Raw genomic sequence first — 25,184 nt, 5'->3', positions numbered from 1 at the left:
CCTCTGACAAGCGTTAGATATTGAAACACATCGTTCTGTTGTTTCATGAATTCGTGACGCTGAAAAGTCGCGCCCGAATTTTTGCAACTACAGGTAGTGGTTCGAGTCAATGTTCGGACCTCTGAAGGACCTCTCAGATAACATCCGAGAAACGTCGTCCGTCGATCAGCACGTGGTTTATCTGTGAACAAGTGTCTCCACTCGGATGTTGCCAGGTGTGTTTGCGGATATTCTTACGTGCGAAGTAGGTACTGCTGATTGCCATCCCTCTAGCAGCAGCAAAGGTCACAAGTTGAAGACCATTATCGTTGGTAGCGGAATGAAGGCTTTCCGTTCCAATGACAGGACGAAAGAAACTTTATCTTCCGATCTGCGCAATTACATGCCCTATAACAATCTTTACATCGTGTGTTGGGGATTTCTCTGTAGGCCTTATCAAGGCTCTCATAGAACTCGTCCTTCTCGTCATCAGGCTTATCGTTCGTTGGAGCATAGATGCTCATCAGGCTATAGTTGAAGAATTTACCCTTCCACCGGATAACACACTTCATCTGCTTCCTGATCACTATGAAGCCAACTCCTCGTTCTGCTCTGTCACCGCAATGGGATCCACCGCCCGCAATTCACGTTTTCCAGTTCTCGGCCACCGTATTTCCTGGATTGCTGCCACAGTGCCACACTCACGCGGACATTCTGCAGCTCACGAGCTAGGAGCCCAACACGTGCGGGTTCATTCAAACTTCTCACTTTCGATCCGAATTTCTAATCGTTGTCCTTTATTAGTTGCCCGGTCTGTTGCCGTTGAATCAATCCGATTGTTCTGCTTTGCCTTTCTTGGTAACTGTAGAATCTTCAGTAGGCTACCTTACCAGGGTTGTTGGAGTGCAGCAGAAATCCCTCAACCTACAGCCCTGGGCGACCCATCCCGCCATTCGTATACAGTCCACTCTCTTCATACCAAGAACGGCGACATTGCGTGCTCAGCAGATAGACAGGGCCCATCGTCTGCTAAACATTGTCTACATCATCCAACCATATGGGCCATGTGGTGGTGAGCAGGAGAGCATATAATCTCTTATCTCCAATATTCGATCGTTATCGAGAGATCGATTACAGGAGATTATCAACAGGCAGAAAATCATCGCAAGTTAACTCTACTGGATCGCGGTCAAGAATATGTGTTTCAGTGCCTATCGTATCGTCCCAAGTAACGGTTCTAAGGGGGGCCAGTCTATTTTGTGTTAGATTATAAGTACCAAATTTACGAATAAATGTTAGTCTATAGACTTACTTATTTATGGATCCTGTACACCTCCGGTGGTGCAAAGGGCCGACTTGAAAGATCTCCATCCTGAGCGTTGCCCGGCTATCGCTTAAACCTGTTGTCAGGTTAGATTTCGGTCGACTTCTTTTATTTCTTTATTGAGGCTTCGCTGCCATGAGCCTCTGGGTCTGCCTCTGCTGCGATGTCCCGCTGGGTTCCAGTCTAATGCTTGTTTACAGATTTCTTTTCCGCCCCTACGTAGAGGTTGGCCGACCCTGCCCTACTTCCGATCCCGAATTTCTGTTGCTATCGGGCTCTGGTAACAGCGACGGTGGAGCTCGTTGTTCTAGTTCCAGTTGTGAGGCCACCAGGCCGAATTATATGCCGCCGGCATCTGTTGATGAACACCTGCAACCGTTGAGTATTCTCCTTTGATACACACCATGTTTCGCTAGCGTATAGCAGCACAGATTTCACGTTAGAGTTGAAAATTCTTAATGCCTGTTTTTCCAGATATTTCTTAAACTCGCAAAGGCAGCCCTTGCTTTTTGATCCGTGCGCCTATGTCGATCTTGGTACCTCCGTCTGACGCCATTTGGCTACCAAGATATAGGAAGCTTTCAACATTCTCCACTGGTAAGAAAGGTTGCCCGGCTACTGTGAAACTGGAAGAGGTTACCGTGTTTACATCCAACGATTTGGTTTTGTTGACGTTGATGACTAAACCTGCCGAAGAGGAGCGCTCGGCAAGGTCGTTGAGCTTACTCTGCATATCAGAGCGCCGTTGCGCGAGGAGTGCAACGTCATCAGCCAATTCGAAGGTGCTCCATGGTTATAGGCTGCCATAACAGCCCGCGGTTTGGTTCACGGTCAATCGCATCTATCAGAATCTCATCGATTACGATGAGGAACAGTAACGGTGATAGAATACATCCTTGCCTCACACCAGCTACGACCCGGATAGGGTCGGACATGACCCCATTGTGCAGCACTCTACACGAAAAGGCCTCGTACTGTGCTTCGATGAGGCCGATGGTTTTCTCAGGAACCCCTTGCGTCTCAGGGCACCCCACATATTCTCGTGATTGAGACGGTCGAAGGCTTTTTCGTAGTCAATGAATACCAAGTAAAAGGACTCTTGGAATTCGTTGACCTGCTCCAGAATTATGCGGAGCGTGACAATATGGTCCACACAGGATCTTCCGGCACGGAATCCGGCCTGCTGCCGACGGAGAGTCTAAACCGATCTTCTCCTGAATCCGGGCTAGGATAATTGTGCACAGAACTTTGAGAGCGGTACACAGCAACATAATGCCTCGCCAGTTATCGCATACAGTCAGTTACGAAATAAACGATGCAGTAGTTGTGCGGATGTCATGGGGTCAGCTTTGAGCATCTCGGCTGATATGCGGTCGACCCCAGGGGCTTTATTCGATTTCATGGCGATTGGATGGCTGTTTGAATCTCTAGCAGTGATGGAGCTTCGGTATTGACGCGTGTTATACGTCGGATCCTAGTCAGATCATGCCAAGGTGGCGATGGCCTGGCTGGCGCTTGAAAAAGTTGTTAGAAGTGCTCGAACCAGCGTTTCAGCTGGTCAGCTGGGTCGGTCAATAACTGATCACTCGCGTCTTTCACAGGCATCGTTGCATTCATCTTCGCCCCGCTTAAGCGTCGTGAGATATCGTAGAGGAGGCGAATGTCCCCGGTTGCGGCGGCTCTCTCTCCTTCGTCGGCCAGAGAGTCTGCCAACGCTCGCTTGTCCCGTCGACATGAGCGTTTTACTTCCTTCTCAAGAGCCGCGTATCGTTGATGGGCTAAGACTTTGGCTCCTCTGGTTTTCGATCGCTCTGTCGCGGCTTTGGCTTCTCTTCGCTCCTGTATCTTCCTCCAGGTCTCATCGGTGATCCATTGTTTTCTCTGGGTGCGTAGTTCGCGCAGATTGTTCTCGCTGGTGGCGATGTAGGCATTCTTGATGGCGGTCCATTGGTCTTCCGCTACCTTCTCGATGCTGACACGATGCAGCATGGTGGGCACAGTTTCACTTAGAGTCCTTCGCTGGCACTCGGACGATGATCAGCCGCCCCCAACATGGGGAACAGACGCTGTTGTGAGCCGCTCCTAACATGGAGAACAGACGCTCAGTAAGATTGCACCTCCGTTGAGGAGCAAATCTTCCCTTCCCTGTCAACATACGATCATAGTTCCCACCGGGATTAGTTACCCGATCTTCCCTACGGTTGCTCGTATCCCGGCCAGTGCCACGAGGAGGTAGGAAAAGGAGTTGCTGGGTAAGAGGCTAAGGGCCGCGAAATGGGGTCTATTTTATTCCTTCAGGTACGCATTACCCAGCATTTGCAATGCCATAAAATGTTTTCTAATACATAGGGAATAGGCGTGATGAAGCTTTTACTTTGCCACCGAAAAGTGGATCCTATAGCTGACTCATGTCATAACTAATCATTAGTACCATCATTATAATATATGGTATTTTTTATTAAATTCTGTACTTTTCTTCAAATTGAAACATAACAAAAATACTGGCGCCACGTTCCTATTTTGATAAAACTTCTACTCAGTGAATCCAACAGTCCATTTCCTACGAATGTCGATGATCAACACATTTTTAATCAACCTACCAGCTAGTGTCAAGCGTAGCAACGACTCATCGTCACAGGGAACGTGTCAGAAAAGTATTACCGAAAAGAAGTGATCTCACATCATTATCACTGATGAAAAGGCTGCACTACCATTCAAGACTCCAAAACACGATGTCTGTTGGAGCACAGGCACATGCGTAAAATCAGTGCGTCAATGCCAGATATGTGACGCGGCACCAAACAAAAATAGTCAACATGTGATACCACTATGATAGGATATGTCTTTGGTTGCCATCTCAGTGCTAATGGCGAAAGCCCACCCATCGGATCAAGATAAACATATCCGAGGGGAGGGTAAAATTCTAAAACCGCGATTTTGGCGACGATGAAAGAAACGCGATTTTTGCAACTTTAAGGGTTAATACGCGACAAATCATTTGAGTTGCATAATGGTCATTAAAGCACCCGTTTAGTTGGTATGAAAAAATAGGCCATTTTATCACTGGAACACGAACAGTAGAACCAGATATTATGATCTGGAATTGCAAAAAAAGTATTTAGATGCAATTTTTTTTATTCACTTAGTTTTTGTTTTGTTGGATGGGATCACAGATTTCCACCAATCTTTCACGAGATGAACTAGCCTTAAGATAAAACTCTTAATAATAAAGAAACAAATCCACCATTGAAGTAGCTGGACAGGCACTCAATGAGTTCTGTTTTATTCCTTCAGGTACATGAAGTATTTTGAATTTAATAAAGTATGTTAATGTTGAATGATGAAGTAAATATTTCTTTCCAAAAAATATAACCTTAAACTGATTTGTTTTTCGATTGTTTCTAAAACAATAATTTAATGAACTTCATAAGTTTATTTTTTCACTTACAAAAAAGTACTTATAATCAATTGCTGTTACTCGTTCGCTCGGGTATCCATTAGGATCGAGATGCATCATAGTGTCTAGCAGTATTTAGGTATCTGGAAACTGGTTCTTACCTGCTTCTCTGATGGTCCAGTTTTACCATTATGAACCGTAGCAGCACTATAACGTAGAGGTGTCACTTTTCTAGTTGTAATGATATTCGCCCAATTGCTATGTACTTCAATATCTCGCAACGAGGGATTGCCGCCGAAAATACCCTCATGACCACTGGTCGTTTCCTGTGTTTCGTTTGACGTTATTTATTATACAAACTTAGCTTATTAGAAGTTGATCGGCTTGCCAAAAGTGGCAGCCGTATGGGCCTCTCGTAGCGCTTCCGCACACGTGGGATGCGCATGGCAAACACGGGCAACATCTTCAGCCGACGCTCCGTATTCCATGGCCAAGACAGATTCATTGATCAGCTCACCAGCCGCCTGTAGATAATCAAGTTCATTAGAAACATATTTTGTTCACTGTTTACGATACTCACCGGTCCAATAATATGCACACCAAGCACGCGGTCTGTCTGCTTATCGGCCAGTACTTTGACGAAGCCATCGGTTTCGTTATTGGTCTTGGCACGAGAGTTTGCCATGAATGGGAATTTACCAACGTTGTACGCAACTCCTTCGTTCTTCAGTTCTTCCTCGTTCTTGCCAACCCATGCGACTTCCGGGTGCGTATAAACGACACTTGGGACGCAGTTGTAATCAATATGCACATGTCCTCCTAGAATACCCTCCACGCACACAATACCCTCATCCTCTGCTTTGTGTGCCAGCATAGGGCCATGGATACAGTCACCGATTGCGTAGATGCTTGGAACAATCGTCTGGAATACACTGTTCACCGGAACACGGCCTCGATCATCCTTGACGATGCCAACGTTTTCCAGACCGAGTCCCTCAGTGTACGGGCGACGGCCAACAGAAACCAACAAAACGTCGAATTCCAGATCTTGCTTGCTTCCATCTTTTACATTTTCAACGCTGACGGTGACGGCGTTTCCGGATTTCGAGGCACTGATTACCTTCGTTCCAAGCAAGAATTTGAAGCCCTGCTTCAAAAGAATCTTCTGGAAGGTCTTGGAAACTTCCTGATCGATGCCTGCTCCACCGATCGAGCTCAAGAACTCAATGGCGGTCACTTCAGATCCCAATCGACTCCAAACCGAACCCAACTCCAAACCAATAACACCGGCTCCGATCAATCCCATGCGTTTCGGAACCGCCTTCAGCTTGAGAGCCCCGGTAGACGAAACAATTGATTCTTCGTCGATCTCAATGCCCGGGAATGGGGTGACTTCCGATCCGGTCGCAATCATGATGTTCTTCGTGTTTACAACCTCCTCGCTGCCGTCGGCCTTCTTGGCCACGACCGTGTTCGGTCCAGTGATCGTGCCTAAACCGTTGATGTGGGTGACTTTGTTCTTCTTGAACAATTGGGCGATACCACCGGTCAACGATTTGACGGCCTGTGTTTTCTGGCCCATAAGCAGGTCCAGGTCAAGGCGGACATTTTCCACTACGATACCACGCGCGGCCAGATCACCCGAGTGGGCCATGTGGTAGTAGTGGGAGTTGTTCAACAGGGCCTTCGACGGGATGCAGCCCACGTTCAGGCAGGTTCCACCGAGGGTGTCGTTCTTCTCGATGCAGACAGTCTATAAAACATGAGGAAAAATGTTCGATATTAGTTTGAATCTAAGATCTTAGAAAAATTGTAGTGTGGATGACTATCGTAAAATTAGTCAAATTTTATAATAATAAATAAAAATATTTGAAAAGAAAATAATATTGAGTCAAACGGTTTGTGGGCTTTGTGGATCGCAGTAGTCAACGATCGCAAGTTGACGTTTTTTGCGGCTGATGTTTTTATTCCTATCAGGGAAGTACTGCCGAAGTTAGCAGCAATCGTGACATTCATCTACCAGACACCAGGAAGAAATCCCGAACATTACATGCGTTTCATCGTCCCGGTGCTGAACTGGAGTATCTGTCGATTTTTTACTTTACCGGGATCACACAGAAGTCGAGCACTGCTGCCTCAAACCGATGCGATGGTAGAGGAAGGGAAGATGGCAGGGAAATAAGAGACGCAAACAGAGGAAATCAATTGGTGAGCATGTTCCAGTTATTCTCTATTTCATGTCAATTATGTAAAATTAAAAACTAAATACGCACAGGGCATCGTTTGCTGCTATTGCCGCGGATATTGTGGGAGTCCCAGGTATCCGGTTCACGCTTTAGTAGGCAGCTGTGGCTCTTCTGAGTAGTTAGTGTGAATAAGGGCGTCATTGCAATGTTTTGCTGCACCTGTTGTGAACATCTGGTACATCCTCATTCCCTGCACATTCTGAAGACACCTCCTTGCTTCAGAAGTGTTTCCTTTTTCTAGTACTAGTCTTCATAACAAAAAGGGCACCATCACAGAGCATGAGATTTGATCAAATTATTCGCAGTTCTACTTATTTAACACTCCCAGCTGGGTGAGGGATAGAGGATGACATACACATGACATACACACACAACGGTTTGTGGGCTTTGTGGTCAGCGGCGATACCCGAGCAGCACAAGTCAGACAAAAATGGTAGCAGTAACTTGATTGTGACTAAATCTGGTCACATAAGAGTTGCAGTAACCTATGTGAAACATGTGTGCTGCTAGGGTAGTCATCAAGATCATAGTTTCCTAAATTGTGGATCCCAACCTCTTGGGGATCGCGAGTAAATCTTCGATGGGTCGTGAGAGATTAATTTTTGTTCAGAGTTTAGCTTATCTGTCTCCTAAGACTGGAACATTTTCATCTTCTGAACTTGGTTGATCTTCTTTCATGAGCAAAAATACTCAGTTCTATAAAACTCATTAAATTGTCCTGTACAAGCACTTCGATATCATTTCTCGCTTAACTTTTCAAAAGGACCTGAGTAACATTTTTTTCATGAATTAATTTGAATACAGCAATCAATAGCATTCATGTTATTCTATTGTTTGCGCTATTCAAATTAATTCATGAAAAAAATGTTACTTAGGTCCTTTTGAAAAGTTAAGCAAGATTTGTGCAGAGGCAAAAATCAGAGATAATTAAAAATTATACGTTAAACAAACCAGAAATTTGAATGATTAGAACTTAAATACGGGAGGATATAAAAAAAACCTTGAAAACAATTGGAAATGAAACTTTTAATAAATGCTCATTTACTATCGTGACTAAAAAACCACTTGCTGGAAAAAGCTTTTTTGTTTGCGCCTGACATAGCTCTGGTCCTCACAAGTTCCAATACTCACGCTTCCACGGGTCTTCCGATGACAATTGACCGCCAGCTAAGGGTTGCATACTAAGCTGGTAGTGTAGCCTGGGCACTGTTGTCCTTCTGACATCAGCTAGAGTGAGAGGGTGCGTCCTGTGGGGTCTGTCTAGGATGTGGTGGGGACCGACAGTGGGCTCTGTTGAACTTCTATAAAAAGCTGCATGTGTCCCCAAGCAGGCCCTATCAAAGCGACCATGTGCCGCTCAAAGCGCACTAGCCTAGTCCTGGTGTTGGGTGGGACTTTAAACAAATTTGACCCGACTGACCGAGCGTCTGTTCACCAAGGAGGTGCGGCTCCAACAGCGTCTGTTCTGGCATCCAGCGGCTGAGTATGAAATGCTATTCCCCGGAAGCTATGCCTAAGATGGCAGCCCCATCCCGAACCTTGGGCCAACAACCTACTGTTCCCGAAACATCAATTTGTTCGAGAATCCGATAGTGAAAGAATACGGCCGGGTTTTACGGTGACGACGCGCGAAACAACGAACACGAATAGGAACATAAAACGTTTTAACCATAGCCCAGTAGGGTAAATGGCACAACTTGCCAATGAGGCACGCCGCATGAAGCTTGAGATGCTGGGACTGAGTGAAGTCCGTTGGCCAAACTTTGGAGAACACAGAACGCCGGCGGGACAAGTTCTGCTATACTCTGGTTTACGAGGTGAACACGCTCCCCGGCATCGCGGAGTTGGCTTCCTACTAAGCGCCCAGGCACACTCTGTGCTTATGAAGTGGGAACCTATAAGTGAAAGGATAATCGTTGCCAGATTTAGAACACTGGTCCGAAACCTTACTATAATCCAATGTTATACGCCAACCGATGCTGCCGATCTGCAAGACAAAGAGAACTTCTACAGTCAACTCAATGCCGTCGTAGATAGAATTCCGAAGAGATATTAAACTCTTGTTTTCCGAACATTTGCTGCTGCATACCTTGCCACCATAACACCTGATATCAAGATCTGTTTGGGCGAATTCAATGCGAAGATCGGATCCAACAACTCGAACCATGAGCGCATTATGGGACGCCATGGTCTCGGAGAAATGAGCGAAAACGGAGAGCTGTTCGCAGAATTTTGTGGTAATAACGACATGGTGATCGGGGAATCGCTCTTCCCTCATCGACCGGTTCACAAGGTCACGTGGGTCTCCCGTGACGGGTTTACAGAAAATCAAATCGACCACATCTGCATCAGCCGAAAATGGAAACGGAGCCTTCTTGATGTACGGAATAAACGTAGTGCCGATATCACGTCTGATCATCACCTCCTCATCGGCGAAATACGCCTGCGCATTGCGCGGATTCGTCGCCAGGAGGAAAGAGTTGGACGACGATTCAGGACACGCCGACTGGAAGATGCCACGGTGAAACGGTCCTTCGTTGAAGAACTGGAGACACGTGCTGCAACTGAACGTTGGCCAACTGAAACGCTGGTTCGAGCACTTCGAACAACTTTTTCAAGTGCCAGCCAGGCCATCACCACCTCGGCATGATCTGCCTAGGATCCGACGTATAACACGCGTCAATACCGAAACTCCATCACTGCTAGAGATTCAAACAGCCATCCAAAGCATGAAATCGAATAAAGCCCCAGGGGTCGATCGCATATCAGCCGAGATGCTCAAAGCTGACCCCATGACATCCGCTCAACTACTGCATCGTTTATTTCGTAATATCTGGGACACCGCAACTTTCCCGGTCGACTGGATGCAAGGTATCTTAGTGAAGGTACCCAAAAAGGGTGACCTGACTGTATGCGATAACTGGCGAGGCATTGTGTTGCTGTGTGCCGTTCTCAAAGTTCTATGCAAAATTATCCTAGCCCGGATTCAGGAGAACCTAGAACATTAACAATAATACTACAGTGATGTGCTCATTCTAGTCACACCACCACGATATCTGCATGTAGGCGTTAGGTTATGTTCATGTTTCCTACTACCGTTTGCCAAGGTGGGAAGAAAAGGCTACAGGATAAGAGATAGGATGTGCTAAAATGGTTTTTACTACACATTGGGCTAACAAACTCGATCGACAATGGTTAACACAGGTTAACACTAAAGTTCCTGCATTCCTACAAATGGCGCATATCGTAGTGGATTTGAAAAAGTACGTATTGACAGGTTCAGTAACGATAATGGAATGACATATTTATTAGGTAAAGAATTCATGGTAGCGACAAACAGCAACAAACCATCGCGGATTACTACGATTCCAACACTCCTCCATAATCCTCGATGCCTATTTGTTGCTTCATAGTCTCCATGCTTGGTTGAGCTAAAGAAAGGCTTGGTGAAACCATCAGCTACTTGTTGCTTGGTATTGATGTATTGTAATTTGATTAAACCGTTGTGCAAAGAATCATGAATGAAAATGGTATCGTATATCATCGTTCTTTGTTCGTGGGTGATACGATCCGTTCTTAGCAACACATATCGCAGATTTATTGTCGCACATGATATTGAACTCTTGTTTTCCGAACATTTGCTGCTGCATACCTTGCCACCATAACGCCTCTTGGATGGTCCGGGTTTACTGCGTAGCTGATGTCAGGTCTCGTAACTTGAGATAGGTAGGTTAAACTCGACTCGACTTCCCTGGGTATAAAAGTATCATCGGGCTAGCCTCATGATATACGAATGCAAAAATGGTAGCCTGGCTTAGAAACCTCACGGTTAATAACTTAATGCTTAATGGACACTAAGTTGCGAGGCGGCTTTGTCCCAGTGTGGGGATGTAATGCCAATAAGAAGAAAAAGAAGTACTTGACACTTTTGCTGATGTATTATCGACCCATTCAGAAAATTCAATAAATTCGACTGGATCCGCCTGCGCTACGAACTTGCTGTATTGTTCATCAACGACAATAATGTCTCGGCTAATCATAATATTATCTCTTTCCGGATTATATCCACAAAAATTCTTCGTATCTTCAGCGTAGCCCACAAAAATACACTTGATTGACTTCCGGTGTGGTACTTCGAGGGCTTGGTCTTTCGTTTCTAATGTGTAGATCACCACTTTCCTTGTCGCATCATCGTTAAAACCTGAAGTATGTGCTGCCACCAATTGATGGAACTTCAAAAGGTCCGCATAAATCCGTGTGCACTAGTTGCAAGTGTCCTAGATTATGTGCCATGTAATCATATCAGTGGTCACTTATGCTTTGTCCTCTTTTTTTCGATTGAGTTGGTACAATCCTTAAAACTTGTTAAAACTTGAACTTCAAATCCCTTGGCGCAAATTCTACTCACGGATAACAAGTTGGCTGCCAGGTTCGGTACCTCCAGAACATCTTGCACAGCAACTTCCCCTTCAATACACCTTAGACTGACAGTTCCTCTGGCTTTTGAACACATGCTTCCATTGTTCGCTGTTCCGATTTCGAACGCAATTTCTTCGATTCAATCAAAGTTAATTACCTATTTCCGGGTATTAAACCACCCGACTTGGACATTAATTTACAATGTTGTGAAAACTCATATGTGAATATGTACGTTATGTGAAAGATATTGATTTGGAATATCTTCCACATAACGTACATATTCACATATGAGTTTTCACGAAATTTCTTGTTTGTTCTTGAAATTTGTTCCACGCGAGCCATGTGGGTGGTCTCACCGGAGTCGAAGTAGCATTTTTCTTGCTGCACTGCACATCACCGATAGCAAATACAGCACACATTGCACGTCCTTTGTTTCGTTTTGACGATCCAGACTTCTCAGGGCAATTAACAGCATAATGACCTGATTTGTTGCAATTGAAACAGCAGTCATCTTTGACCTTGCTCGAGCCGCCACTCTTACGTCGCCTTTGATGATATACGCCACTGTAAAATGCTCCTTCTTCGCTGCTACTTTTAGGACCCTGCTTGGGTTTGACGTCCTGTAGGATCTTTGATTTTACGACATCCACTGATATAGCTTGACCAGACGCTTCCATGCCCATTACCATAGGAGCATATGGTCGGGGTTCAGCCAAACCGCACCAAGCGGCTTTTCGACTGACTCGTGATATTTTGTTCGTACAAGGACAACGGAAATAGTTTCATATCAATTTAAGCATACATTTGCAGTAGGATATCCTCAGTTATGGGGTTGAGGGATATTCGATGCGACTTGCGATCAATTAAATCTGCTAAACGAAAGCTTGACCAGAAAAATCGGTAATTTCTCGTTGGCGCTTGGTGTGATTTGACTGAACCCCGACCATATCTCGCGTAACATATGATTACGGCTTATAAACCAAAACCATGATTTTTGTTATTCTAGCATAAACGATTGCTTTGTAAAAGATTCTTCATCCTAGGTAAAACTCCATACTTGATATTTCTTAAGAAACACATTTATTGCTGTTTTGAGTGAACGTCTCATGAACCATTTGCACCATAGTTAGCGTTAGCGTTGTTACGGTATACTTCGTAGATTGGACACTAGTGATACTCATGTTTCTTATGGAATCCTTATCCAGATTGCTATCGGAAATCAAGGTGGGGTGTTACCCTTGATTCCAATCTAAGATAATGGCATAAGCATGAGGATTACTACTCCCGGCCACGCCCATCTTTACCGTAACTAGGGATAGGAAAGGAAATGTTGATGTAGAACTTACTTAACGAGAGGCCCCCGACTTGGCGACGCCCTCATAAGTTCTACGGAGTTGGTGGTTTGGTAGGGTAAGGTAGGTCATGGAGGTTTGCCTCAAGCTGGCAATTCGACCCACAGACTATGTTGTTTACCTGTTTTTATTTAAACTCTTGCCAGTCGGCTGTCGAAAGAGTATGCTAATATCAATTTTATTTACAGTTTATTCTTTAAATAATTTACAGACGATTTCTTAACCTCAATCTATCAACAAATATCCGTTGAACAAATCTAAATTTACCAAATTTGTACTTTCTGCTCAGTGAGCAAAACGATTCTTCTAGGTTCATCGAATACAAAAATCAAACCATGCCTTTTAAAGATAATTATACTAAACATTTTACAAAGTTTTATTTCAAGTATTTTCGCGATTTCTGATATAAAATTCAATAGCAAACAATCAAACAAAATTAAAATATTCTAGCTAAATTTTACTATTTTGGTCGAGCATGGGTCAGCCGCCTGACACCCGCGTATATGTTCCATGCTTGCCCCCCACATAAAATAATAACGTGTGCTAATCACTAATGATACTAAAAGATTTAAATGAAATTAGGCATTGTTCCCGCTTATCATTTTAGCACCGCCAGGGGGAACTTGGCCAGTACCCACTGCACTTTTCTTTCCCTTTCCACAAACAATTACCATCATTTGTGATATTTCAACGGAATTTTATTGGGAATTCTGAAAAGGCAGACAATCAATGCAGTTAGATTGCCAGGTAATACGTGCACATCGTAGCACTGGTGATGCATCACAATCGAAGATATACAGGAGTATATGCACTATATGATGACATTGACCGGAAGATTAGATAAGCATTTCCCCCCCATGAACCATTTGCACCATAGTGGTTTTTAAGTCCTTTATAAGCGCCCTTAACTACCATGCGGAATGTTTGCTTTGGTTTTTAGGCCGTTCACTTTATATTGTTTATTTAGAAAAACTAGCTTCAAGTTGTTTTAAAATGTATATTCTTACTAGAATTTCAATTTATCGCATAGCAGAACTGCTCTGTTGCCTAAACAAATCAGATGGTGTTACTAGCTTTGAGCAAACGGCTTAAAACCAGACTTGTTGCCGGTAATGCGAGTAAACGGCGCGATTTTTGTTTTAGCTGAAATTTTGTAGATTTCGAATGGGGTTTCAATTAATCATAACCTGCTGTTATAATATAACCATTTACGTATAGCATTGACATGGTTTAATTAAATTAGTCATAGAAAACTTGAACCTCATTTTTCTCGGTTCAGCATTGTTGGTTTTTCGGCCCTAATCATATGTTGCTCGAGATATGTGCTTATTCTGCGTCTCGCGTGACTCGAGAATTGTCGATTTCGACTGTTCTGGCGTGAGACGACCGTGTAATTCAAATTCTTACTTCATTCGAAACGCCTCACCTCCCATCAAAAGATATTTTAGTTACTAGATAAAGATTGTCGCTTCGGTTCCCTTTGTTCTGCTGTCCGAAACATGTGTGATATCAAACTGTCAAATCGTATATGTAATATACATATTATGTATGTTTCTTTCATTGACGTTTAGATCAGGGTTGCCACATATACAGATTTTTCTGTATTTTACAGATTTTTTAGGTAAGGCTGTGATGAAGAATCTGTATATACAGATTACAGAGTTTTGGAAAATTTACAGATTTTACAGATTTCGGTAGGTAGGTAGGTTTTGTTCTTAATTGGTAATTTTTGCAGATTATATTTTAATACATGTGGTCTCAGAATATGCTTTAAAAATAATACTTATAAATAATACTAAGTCTAACTATCATAGATCATATCTGGAATGCTTTGAAACAGTTTATCAGTGCTTCTTTTCTGTGTGGCTGAATATTAGCCCAATAAAGTTGTTGTGCGTATGGCTATATTGGATCCGTGGCATATGTTTTTTCGTAAATGCTCAAATATTAAACCCTAAAAAACCAAACATTGTTGAATGTATTCCTTTAGGTATTTGTAATCTTTGAAAAGAAATGTGCAAAAAAATGCTAAATATAGACATGTCTGACTTGTAGTTCCGCATAGTATTCCCGGACTAAATCTTTTCAAAACTAACTTTATTTAGGACGATTTTGATTTGGTTCAGATGGATACAGATTTGCAATACAGATTTTTTGACTAAATATACAGATATAAAGATTTTCTGGGACAAAAATACAGATTTAAATGTGGCAACCCTGGTTTAGATCCCATTTCCTCGCCAGCAAAAGATGTTCCGGACAGCGACGACATCAACAATCTTTATCTAGTACCTAACTAAAATATCTTTTGTCCCATCAATAACAACGATGCTAACCACTCGTCGCTAACAGGAAAATTCATTTCTGCAAGCTTGTGACTCGTCGAAATCATGGCATCCACGTAAGCTTCGGTTGTTTGAAAATTTTTCAATCGAATTGACGTAAGCTGATTCTCCGGTAGATTCCAGCATCTTGAAACGCTTTCTTCAGTTTGTTCCAAGACTCTTTCGCGTCTTTCACCATTAGAACAAGACTACAGTGGTGGAAATACTCGCTTCACAAGTAAGAAAAGAGTGTAATTGGACCTACAAAAAATGCTATACTCGCGCGAACCTACTGTCTGCATTTTTCTGGCGCTTACTTTGTTCACGAGTACGGGCAGAGCAAAATTTTGTTCGGAAGTAAAAATCACGATCGCGAGTATTTGCGGTTACTTCGAATATAATTCGCGAAGTCGAAGCAAATTCTGCTCTTCCCTCATATGGGAAATCCCATTGCTATCTGTCAGAGTTTGAGTGAAACATGGCCGCCATCTCCTCCTCTTTGTTGCTCTACTGTAAAAACCCATAAAGAACTGTCATTGTTTGTGTGAAGAATTTTGCTTCGACTTCGCGAATGGATAAATTTGACTTCACCTAAACATAATACCAATAAACAACTGTGCTCTTGCTCGAACATCCGTAAAAAACGTAAAAAACATGTTCCGAGGTTGTTTTATGACTTTTTGCAAATTAACCCGAATGACTCGCGAAGCTTTACGAACATTTTTCGGGGATCGTTTTCTTGTTTTCTCTGTGAGTAAAGAAAAAGGCAAAACAAATCTAGATCGACATTTGAAAAGTAACAGCTAAATTTTATTATTTCTGATTCTTCGTCCACATATAAAGCTATTATACATGCAGACGAAGAATCAGAAGGAATAAATTTTGACTGTTACGCCCTATTCAAATGTTGGTCTAGAAATGTTCGCCTACTTCTCGTTTTGTGAGTAAGGTTCACAGATTTCCACCACTGCCAGACTATAATTGGTCTTCTCCAAACTGAGGCAAATTGTAGATAATCGGTATCTTCATCAACGACTTCACCTTGACGCGGCTCTTTAGCGCTCCACGTACGTACCTTCCCGGATTAGGGTCAGTTTCATTGAAGAAGCCCACGTAACATAATTTTCTCTACCTTTGAGCTTCTCTACCGCTAAGGCGACATTGGTCCCGATCCGGCGATCCGAAGCGGCTGCGTTTGATCCCAGTCTAACAATGCTTCCATCTTCTCCGCCACCGGTATTTGCCATGCTTTAGAGTAAAGCCCGATACTCTGGGCCCATAACCTATCGTAGTAGATTTGAAAAAGTACGTCTTGCTAAGTTCAGTAACGATAATGGAATGACATATTTACTAGGTATAGAATTCATGGTAGCTTCAAATCATCGCGGATTACTATTTACGATTCCAACAGCGCACCCTTAACATCCTTTTGCTCAATCGGAACAACCGATTTGACAGCAATCGCACAGCAAATCTCTTTGTCATTAATCCAGTCTCATTAATTCACACCAACCTGATCAGCTCAGAGTGCATTTAGATGTATGAGTGGCTCTTCCATCTAGAAGAAACCTTAAAAAAGCATTTAAATACTGATACTATTTATTAATTTCAGCATGCTTATGAACAGAAATTTATCGAAGCTCTTCAGATAAAATTCTGTTTAACAAGTTTTACAGCTCTACAAAAAAATTTGGTTTATCAGCAGTCAAGTCAAAATAAACATAAATAATTGATAATTGATTTTTTTATATCTACATTTATCTTTTTATAGTTGGGTTTTACGGTCGTGCAATGAGCGGCGTCAGTCGTCTGGACGCATTTGCGTGCTGTGTTTGATTCCCACCCTAGTAAAGAGAAAACTTTTCGTAAAGCAGAAAATTCCCCACTAGTCCACTGGGTGTTGTGTAAACGTCCTGTCCGTTGTCTAGGAACTAGGTGTCTATGCGACCTCTAGTCGAAGACGGTGACCTTGTCTTTTTCATTTCTTTTCTTTATACTGCTGTTTTACACATAACTGTCCCATTAGACTGGCCCAAAATGCATGAAATCCTGAATATCAAACCTTGCACCCTTAAATGACAGTTTGGGGGTCCCAGAAGCTCCTCTGAAAATTTCAGCTCATTCGGTCCAGTGGTTGGCGTGCGCAAATGGCTCAAAGTTTGTATGGAAAAAGTGATCCAAATGTACGGGGAAACGCAACCGTTTCAGTTTTTTGCTTCTAGGTGGCGCTGTAGTCGACGGATTCCTGTTGTGGATAAAATGTATAACCTTTTTTATATAAGGAAGCGACTGGTGAAGACCGGATGTAAATCCCTTTGAAATTGGCCAAGTTATAAGCATCCAAAGTCGAGGTTGTCGAGCGTGTCCCCCAGGGGTGTTTAAAATGAGAGCAACGTACCACCGACCATTGCGGCGGCGATGCAGGCGTATTCGGTGCCGTGCATGATTATCACGCAATCTCGCGAATTTTTATCCGATTGGTAAATACTTTCCGTACTCTGTACAGTAGTGTAGCTAGAGAGGGAGCGGGTGAATAAGGGTGCCCTCCTTATTGGGGGGTGGGATCTTATTTTTTTAGTAGAAAAACACATCCGGGATATTGTTCGATGTTTAATCTCGCAATTTTCTTATCTTCGAGCTAACACGCTAAAAAAATTTACTCAAAATTGACATAAATTGAAGAACTCAAAATTTGGTCAAGTTTGGTTTATGCTATAGTTTAGAGTTAAATTTTCGAAGCGTGAATGTAAATACACGAAATAAATTAAGTACTTCTTCCATTTATTTTGTTAGCCTCAAATAAAAATTTACAGCCATCCAGTTCCAACATTATTGATATGATCCCTCAAAATTGCCTTATATTTGTTAGGATCGTTCCTTATATAACAATATTGGACCCATTTTATTATTTCCCCTTTATGGTGACCAATTCCAATATACCCAGAATAATCGCTCATTTCAGGAATTTTTATTTTTCATAATATTGGAACTCCCAAATCATTAGGCCTATTTGTTGTATTAACAAATCAAATAAAAGCTCTTAATTTCTACAGGTATACTTCGATATAACGTAACTAATTTTTCACTCTTCAAATCGTTGTATCTCCAAAACCACTGGTCCTGCAAGAAAAATGTGCTTCTTGCTTTTGTGAAGTGATAGTTGATCGTGCAAGTGGAATACATAAAATGGATTCAAAATCTAAGGAAGAATTAAGTATGGAACTTGTTGTCCCAATTGAAAGTTTTAAAGGTGTAAAGTTGCCTTCAAACGGTGATGTGCTTGGTCTGATGCCTTCTATAATGAAAAATGAACACTTGAGTATAAAACCAGCTGCTAAAACTGTAGTACCTGAACTTAAAATTTTTTGAGAGAAATATAGAATTCCTCTAATGCAACACTACAATGCTGTTGTTAAGCTCCTAAAATTATTTAACAAAATGCGAGCAATTATCAAAAAATCTTCTCACGCGGGAGATAAACAGAAAGAGCAAGAGTCTAGTTTCATTAATAATTTGGATCGATTGTTTGACATTGCTCGACGAAATGCATTAAATTTGATTAAAACGATAAGGATAAACAGTTCCTTATTCTGCAAAGGGAAGTTGGAAGGCCTGGATCTGCCTTTGCGAGAGTTAAAAAAGGCAAAATCGAAGAAGAACCAACAACGGAACCAGAGCCTTCCTTGGAATCTCAATCAGCTACCAGCGTTTTTACTATTGATGGAGGAGGTAAGAATATAATCAAATAAGATGGTAACTTCTACTATATGTCAATATTTTTATGTCTTGCTTCCAGATGAGAAACCCTCCACTAGTAGAGCGTTTTCCGAGCGAAGTAAATAAAAAAATAATGACTCCTATACTAGCTGCTATACTAGCTATACTATTGAGATCCTTGGTGATGAAACACAACATTTGATTGAATTTTGAAAAACAACTCAATATTCAACAGCAACGACAAGACTATAAAGAGTTGCTAAACTTATCTTTAGCATTTCTTGGTGTGAAAAGAATTAAATTTTCGCCACCAGGAGCACATAGCAATGCCAGATGGATGGCGAAAGCAATATATTGTCTTAAAATAGGGCTGTTTAGAGGCCAATTTGACATGACCGATGATTAAAGGCGAAAAATTCCAGTAATGTTTGCTTTTATTTTATGAGTTTACATTTAGTCTTGGTTTAAAGCTCCTTTACTCTCATCAGCAGCACGAAATGATCTAAAGCTGGCAAAAAATAGATAACTTTACGAGATGCTTTCCTGATCAATCAAGAAATGTGTATATGGCTGCGGCTTCAAGATTTGCAAATCATCTATGGTACTTGAGTGAAGAACTAGTCGCTCTGGCTTTTTCGACCCAGATATATCTACTGATGAGAGAAAAGAAATGGCACACAATTTAAAATCTGACTGTCTGAAAGAGGAGTTAAACTAGTTCAAGATTTTTGTGGAAAACTGACAAAAAATGAAGAACAGCTTCAATATCTTCTCAAAGTTGTTCAACAGCATAGGCAGAATTTTCCAGGTTGCACTCGCTCTATTATAAAGGAAGGCCTAGCAGTTGAAATAAATAATTAATATAGGTATCACTGTTGTTTGTTGATAACTTTGTAGTTTTATACAGTTAATAAATTTTGCTATAAACATTATAACTGTTGTTTGAAAAATATATAACTTTTATAATATCCCAGGTCTCTCTGTCTTTCTGTCCTTCTGTCCCTCTGTCTGTAACGGTTATATCATATCGTTCTAAAATTGATGCAACGGGCATAACGATGTCCGAAAACAACTCGTTACAAATATTTCAGTGGTAAGTCACCCCCTCCCTCTCTAGCTACACTACTGTACAGAGCACGGAAAGTATTTACCAATCGGATAAAAATTCGCGAGATTGCGTGATAATCATGCATTTAATTTCGCACGGCACCGAATACGCCTGCATCGCCGCCGCAATGGTCGGTGGTACGTTGCTCTCATTTTAAACACCCCTGGGGACACGCTCGACACCCTCGACTTTGGATGCTTATAACTTGGCCAATTTCAAAGGGATTTACATCCGGTCTTCACCAGTCGCTTCCTTATATAAAAAGGTTCTACATTTTGTCCACAACAGGAATCCGTCGACTACAGCGCCACATAGAAGCAAAAAACTGAAACGGTTGCGTTTCCCCATACATTTGGATCACTTTTTCCATACAAACTTTGAGCCATTTGCGCACGCCAACCACTGGACCGAATGAGCTGAAATTTTCAGGGGAGCTTCTGGGACCCCCAAACTGTCATTTAAGGGTGCAAGGTTTGAAATTCCAGACTTTTCATTTTTTCCATATAAGCTTGGGCCACTCTACTGTCCCATGTACTTGAGAATCCCAGAAAACATGGGACAAATATGCGTATGATGGCAGTATATAATAAACTACGATTCTTTGTCTCAGAAATTTGCTAGAAGAAATATAAAACATTAATGTACGAGTTTGGAGTTTGGAGATTTGAAATTATTACGCTTTTTGACTGTGCTCAACCGAAACGGCTACAGTCCCATCCCGATTTTGGCAACACCCGTTTTTGTCTACCCCCGATTTTGGCAACACCCGTTTTTGGCAACATTTTCTTCCCGATTTTGGCAACAACCTCGAAAATATTTTTTTCATTACTTTTTAGAGCTAAATTCTCTTTATTGATATGTAATAAGATAAACAAAACCAAAAGTGAATGTCATTAAGGTTTATATGCGTATTATGGGCTCTGAACGAATAGTGGACACTTTCACTGAATTAATGAACCACCACTCGTATTACCGCTCATTGCAAACATTGTCTATTGAAACTTTTCTGCTCTTTTTATTCACGTTTTCCATGTCCCTATTCAAACTACCCTAATCTAACCAGCCCACCGTAGAATGTCGTATTTTTTGGCATTTTTTGATTTTGTCGTCGATAAGCTGACTCACACCGTTGTTCATAGTACAACACCTATTAAGCCCGCTTTTACATCACAATGCAACTGATACTGCATGAGTTATTCAGGAACAAGCAATCCCAGTAGGTTTAATTGCTAGTGATTGACACATTCGATTTTCTAACTGCGCTGTTTAGCCATCAAGTCGTTTTGCTCATTACGCGCCGAGAAACTGTCATTTTATCATTTTATCCGTCTTTCTGCTGAATTCCCATATAGAAAATAAGCAACAATTTTATTTCAAAGAATCTTATTGTTTTAGATTTACGCAAATTTGTCCAGCAATTAATATCAGAACACTGTTGGCTATTCTATTTTTCTGATGTGTAAATTGCATAACGAGCCTTTTGATTCCAGCATGTTTGCCAACAGTTCAACAGTAATGGTAAGAGTTTGGTAACATGTAACCGTAAGGCTCTCGAGCAGGCATTGACTTAAATCAGATCATGAGAGCAGAAGCCATTCAAGCATTCTAAAAATGAAGACCTCTATGAGTCTGGAACTCTAGTACACTGAATGGGAGGCGTTGATACTTTCTCTCGACTATCTTATCGTTGCTTACATGGATACCTCACCACGGCTTGGCTTGTTAGACGGTGTTGCTCATTGTTTATCACAGCAACGATCGCTCCTACTCGTTGTTTGGCATCCATCTGAGTGAGGCGCTCACTCATTGGCTATGGATGTAGCATAGATTGCAATAGATCAATGCTCACAATGCTCACTCACACTTCCAATGCCTCGAGTGTTCTGTTTGTGATGGCGAAGTATCAGAAGTGGCTTCTGTGAAGTTCCCATGAGATCGCTGGTGTAATTTTAGCTGCTTCGATAGGCGAGTGATGCGTCACATGTGGTTTTATTATTATTTATTCAGCCTAAGGCCGGATCGTTGTAGAGAACCATTTTTACTCCAAGAGCGCGTTGGTCCTTCACAAGCATAGTCCAGATCTCGTAAGTACGCTTTCCTGCCACGTTGCGTCTCCGAATTTGTCTGCTGATATCGTTATCGGAGGTCAAGTGAGCCCAAGTACACGAATTCTTCAACCACCTTGATTTTGTCGAATAGCCGTTGTCTTCTCTTGAGCCTACTTCGTCTTTAACGTATCAATCACTAGTCCGATCTGCTTTGCTTCACTCTTTAGTCTGATGTAGGATTCTTCCATCTTTTCAAAGTTATAATAATGAATGTAGTGCATGGAGAACTGGAGTGCGATGACCTGCAGCGAGCACCAGTAGGTTGACTGCTATCGAGTGTCAGAGGTGGCATGCCGCAAATGGTCCTACAACTTCTACTTGGCCACACTATCACTCGTAGTGCGAGGTGCACATAGTGCTCATGGATCAATCATTGCCGCCTGAAATATTCCTGGGTTGAGTGCTAGGAGACCGACTAGTGCAAAGGGATTTGGTTTTAGTGAGTCGAGTGTAGTTAACCCATACTTGCACTACGCTTGACCAATGTGCAGAATGCAGATTTCCGTTACCATTTTCTAAAACAATGGAACGTCTTGCCTTGCGTTCTTTTTTTCCATAATGTCAGCAAAAATTATGCACAGAACTTTACTCTCAATCACACCGACCACAAGAAAGTTTGCCTCTATCAAAATCCATTATATAAGAATCCGAAATTTGTAGCATATTTAGTCATCTTGTATCCATCAGATGGCTATTTGATTTATATAGTGAATTATGATAAAATCAAGCATTTTCAGTGGACTAAAATTTATATGAGATGTCAGATTGAAGCACTTCAATGGACTACTATATAAACGTTTTTTTATCACTACAATTTTTTGTAAGGACATGGCCGACGCTATTGTTAATTTCAAATATTATTTATTATTAAATTTGTATTTTAAAATTGACTAATTAGTTACATTATCGTATGATTACCTTTCTTAAGTTTGTTTCAATTTTGTTTGAGCTATAATCTTCGAATTATGAATAATATCGCAAAAATGACAATTATGATGCACGTGCATCACTTAAACACACTCCGCATACTTTGTAGTACATATTCTAAGTATTTAGCTTCAATAATGAAAAAAAAAATGAAATTTTGAATGAAATTTTTTTCCCGTTTTTGGCAACATCCCCATTTTGGCAACATTAAAATCCGGTCGTGTTGCCAAAATCGGGAAGGGATGTACTAAAAAATGATTTTCCTTTAAGTTGTTACAATCGGCGGTGCGAAAATAGTGACTACATTGACTATTTTCCGAAAACAGTGACTAAAAAAAATTTTAGAAAATAGTGGGTGCAGAGTGACTTTCTAGTGACTAGACTCAAAATAGTGACCAAGTAACTAAAATAGTGACCTGCTACCAGCCCTGTCTTTAGATTATCGGATATCGATATGCTCAAATCCGATACATATATCGTTGATCCCGATATTGGAAAGCAATAACGTCAAAATACTAATCTGCACAGCCTTACCGTCATTAAATTTATTGTTGCGAGAAAATCGGGTCAAGATAAGTGCCTAAAAGACGATTTTTTTTGCACACGTTCAAACACAGTCAGACAGCAAGTCAAATCGTCTATCTGAGTTGGTTGATGTACATATAAAGACTGTCCGGAGCTACTATCAATAATGTGTTTTGTTGTGAATATTGAACTTTTTCGATACTCCTTGGTGTACGAGAAAGGCAAAAAGTGACAATTAGTAACTGAGGTGATAAAAATCAAGCCAATTTTATCACCTCAGTATCTATCTATCCAATATGATAAAAAGTGAACAAATTCTCTTTTTATTTTCAAACAAAGGAAAATATTTGAAGAAAATTCTGTTTTACAATTTGCATCCATATTCTATTGTAAAAGCAGAATTAAAAAGTAAGGCCATGAAAGGTCATGCAGATATTCACTTTCATATTGCTATCAAATGAATATTGTTATTTAGTCATAGTGATAGCAGATTACTGCAATCATCTCAGCAGTTACTGATAACAATCCCATCAAGTGATCCTAACAAAAAAGTACTCGCAAAAATCGTGACTCGCTTCAGCTCTGACGAGTGCTTTCGTTTGATGAATGACGTAAACAAGAGCTATAGCAATTATTGCTCTTCATACACACGTTATTAGCCCCCACTCCTTCGAAGACATCGAACCCCCCAAAAGAGGAAAACCCATCCACCCACTTACCTTCATTCCCAGTTGGGCAGCCTTGATGGAAGCGACATATCCACCGGGACCGGATCCGATCACCACCAGATCAGCATCGTGTGTCGTCGAGTAGAACCGACCATACAACGCTCCCAGAATGGCTCCGTGATTGCGCAAACCAGCGGCGGCATTGCCCTACAAAGGACAAGGAAGAACATCAGGAAGCGTGAATCGGTTGCAATCAATAACAAATGCCTAATCCCATCAATAGCACAGTCGCGCAAATGATTGTTCAAACTTTCCACCAAAAGGAAAGACAGATTTCAGTCCGTTCTTGTTGCATAATCGATTTTGCTCCCACCAGCCGCCGAGGGCACATCGGACGACTATCAGCAGAATCACTAACCTTGGCAGCCAGATTCACTAAATGCCGAATGTTGCACTGCATTTTTCACCAACGGGCAGATTTCGGCAGTACACTCCGATCCGGAAAAAAACGCACTTCACAAAACGAAACGCCGGAAGAATCGGACAGCAATCGTCGGAAAAATAAGGAATGATTTCGCACTGCACTGGTTCAAAGAAATCAGCAGCTCTCACACACCAAACCGCCTGCCTTTTCGATCGACTCGTTCTGTCACGGTCACCGTCTGTCGTCCGGGTTCGGGTGACGGGTCTGTCGGACTGTCGGAGTAAGCGATGCGGGCTGCAGGGTGGCCAGATCTACCAATCTTTGGTACAATTTAAAGATTATAAAATTACTTATATAAGTACAATCTTCCGACTTGCTGATAACATGTTGGTTTTTGACATTTGATTATTGTAAAAACCAGTGTACTGAAGAGGTGGCTAGTTCGCCTACCCAACATTCATTCAATATGGCGCACAATGTATTTATTTCGTTTAATTCATAATAAGAAAGCTTTTGAGCTATCGACGTGCTATTTTCCGACAAAAAATAACTACCGTAGAACCCCGCTCATTCGACACCATTTAATACGACACTTTTTAATCCGTACCCCGCTCGTTCGACAATTGTCGAATTAAAAATGGTTTAAAAGTCACTTTGGTCTGACAC

The 25,184-nt window shown here is 41.7% G+C and overlaps 1 protein-coding gene across 1 annotated transcript; it reads right to left on the bottom strand.

Moving 5' to 3' along the window:
• Positions 1-4,686: 4,686 nt before the first annotated feature.
• LOC134226678 (dihydrolipoyl dehydrogenase, mitochondrial) lies at positions 4,687-24,755 on the bottom strand. Its single transcript, XM_062707612.1, has 4 exons — positions 24,513-24,755; positions 24,146-24,301; positions 5,281-6,453; positions 4,687-5,224 (listed from the first exon to the last, which is right to left on the bottom strand). Exons 1-4 carry the CDS (start codon positions 24,552-24,554, stop codon positions 5,069-5,071), a joined length of 1,527 nt encoding a protein of 508 aa, XP_062563596.1. The 5' UTR covers positions 24,555-24,755; the 3' UTR covers positions 4,687-5,068.
• Between the last annotated feature and the right edge of the window lie 429 nt (positions 24,756-25,184).

The sequence above is a fragment of the Armigeres subalbatus genome, chromosome 3, assembly GCF_024139115.2.
Source record: "Armigeres subalbatus isolate Guangzhou_Male chromosome 3, GZ_Asu_2, whole genome shotgun sequence".
NCBI classification, from domain to species: domain Eukaryota; kingdom Metazoa; phylum Arthropoda; class Insecta; order Diptera; family Culicidae; genus Armigeres; species Armigeres subalbatus.
Note: the sequence above shows the minus strand (reverse complement) of the source record. Positions and strands in the feature narration are given on the sequence as shown.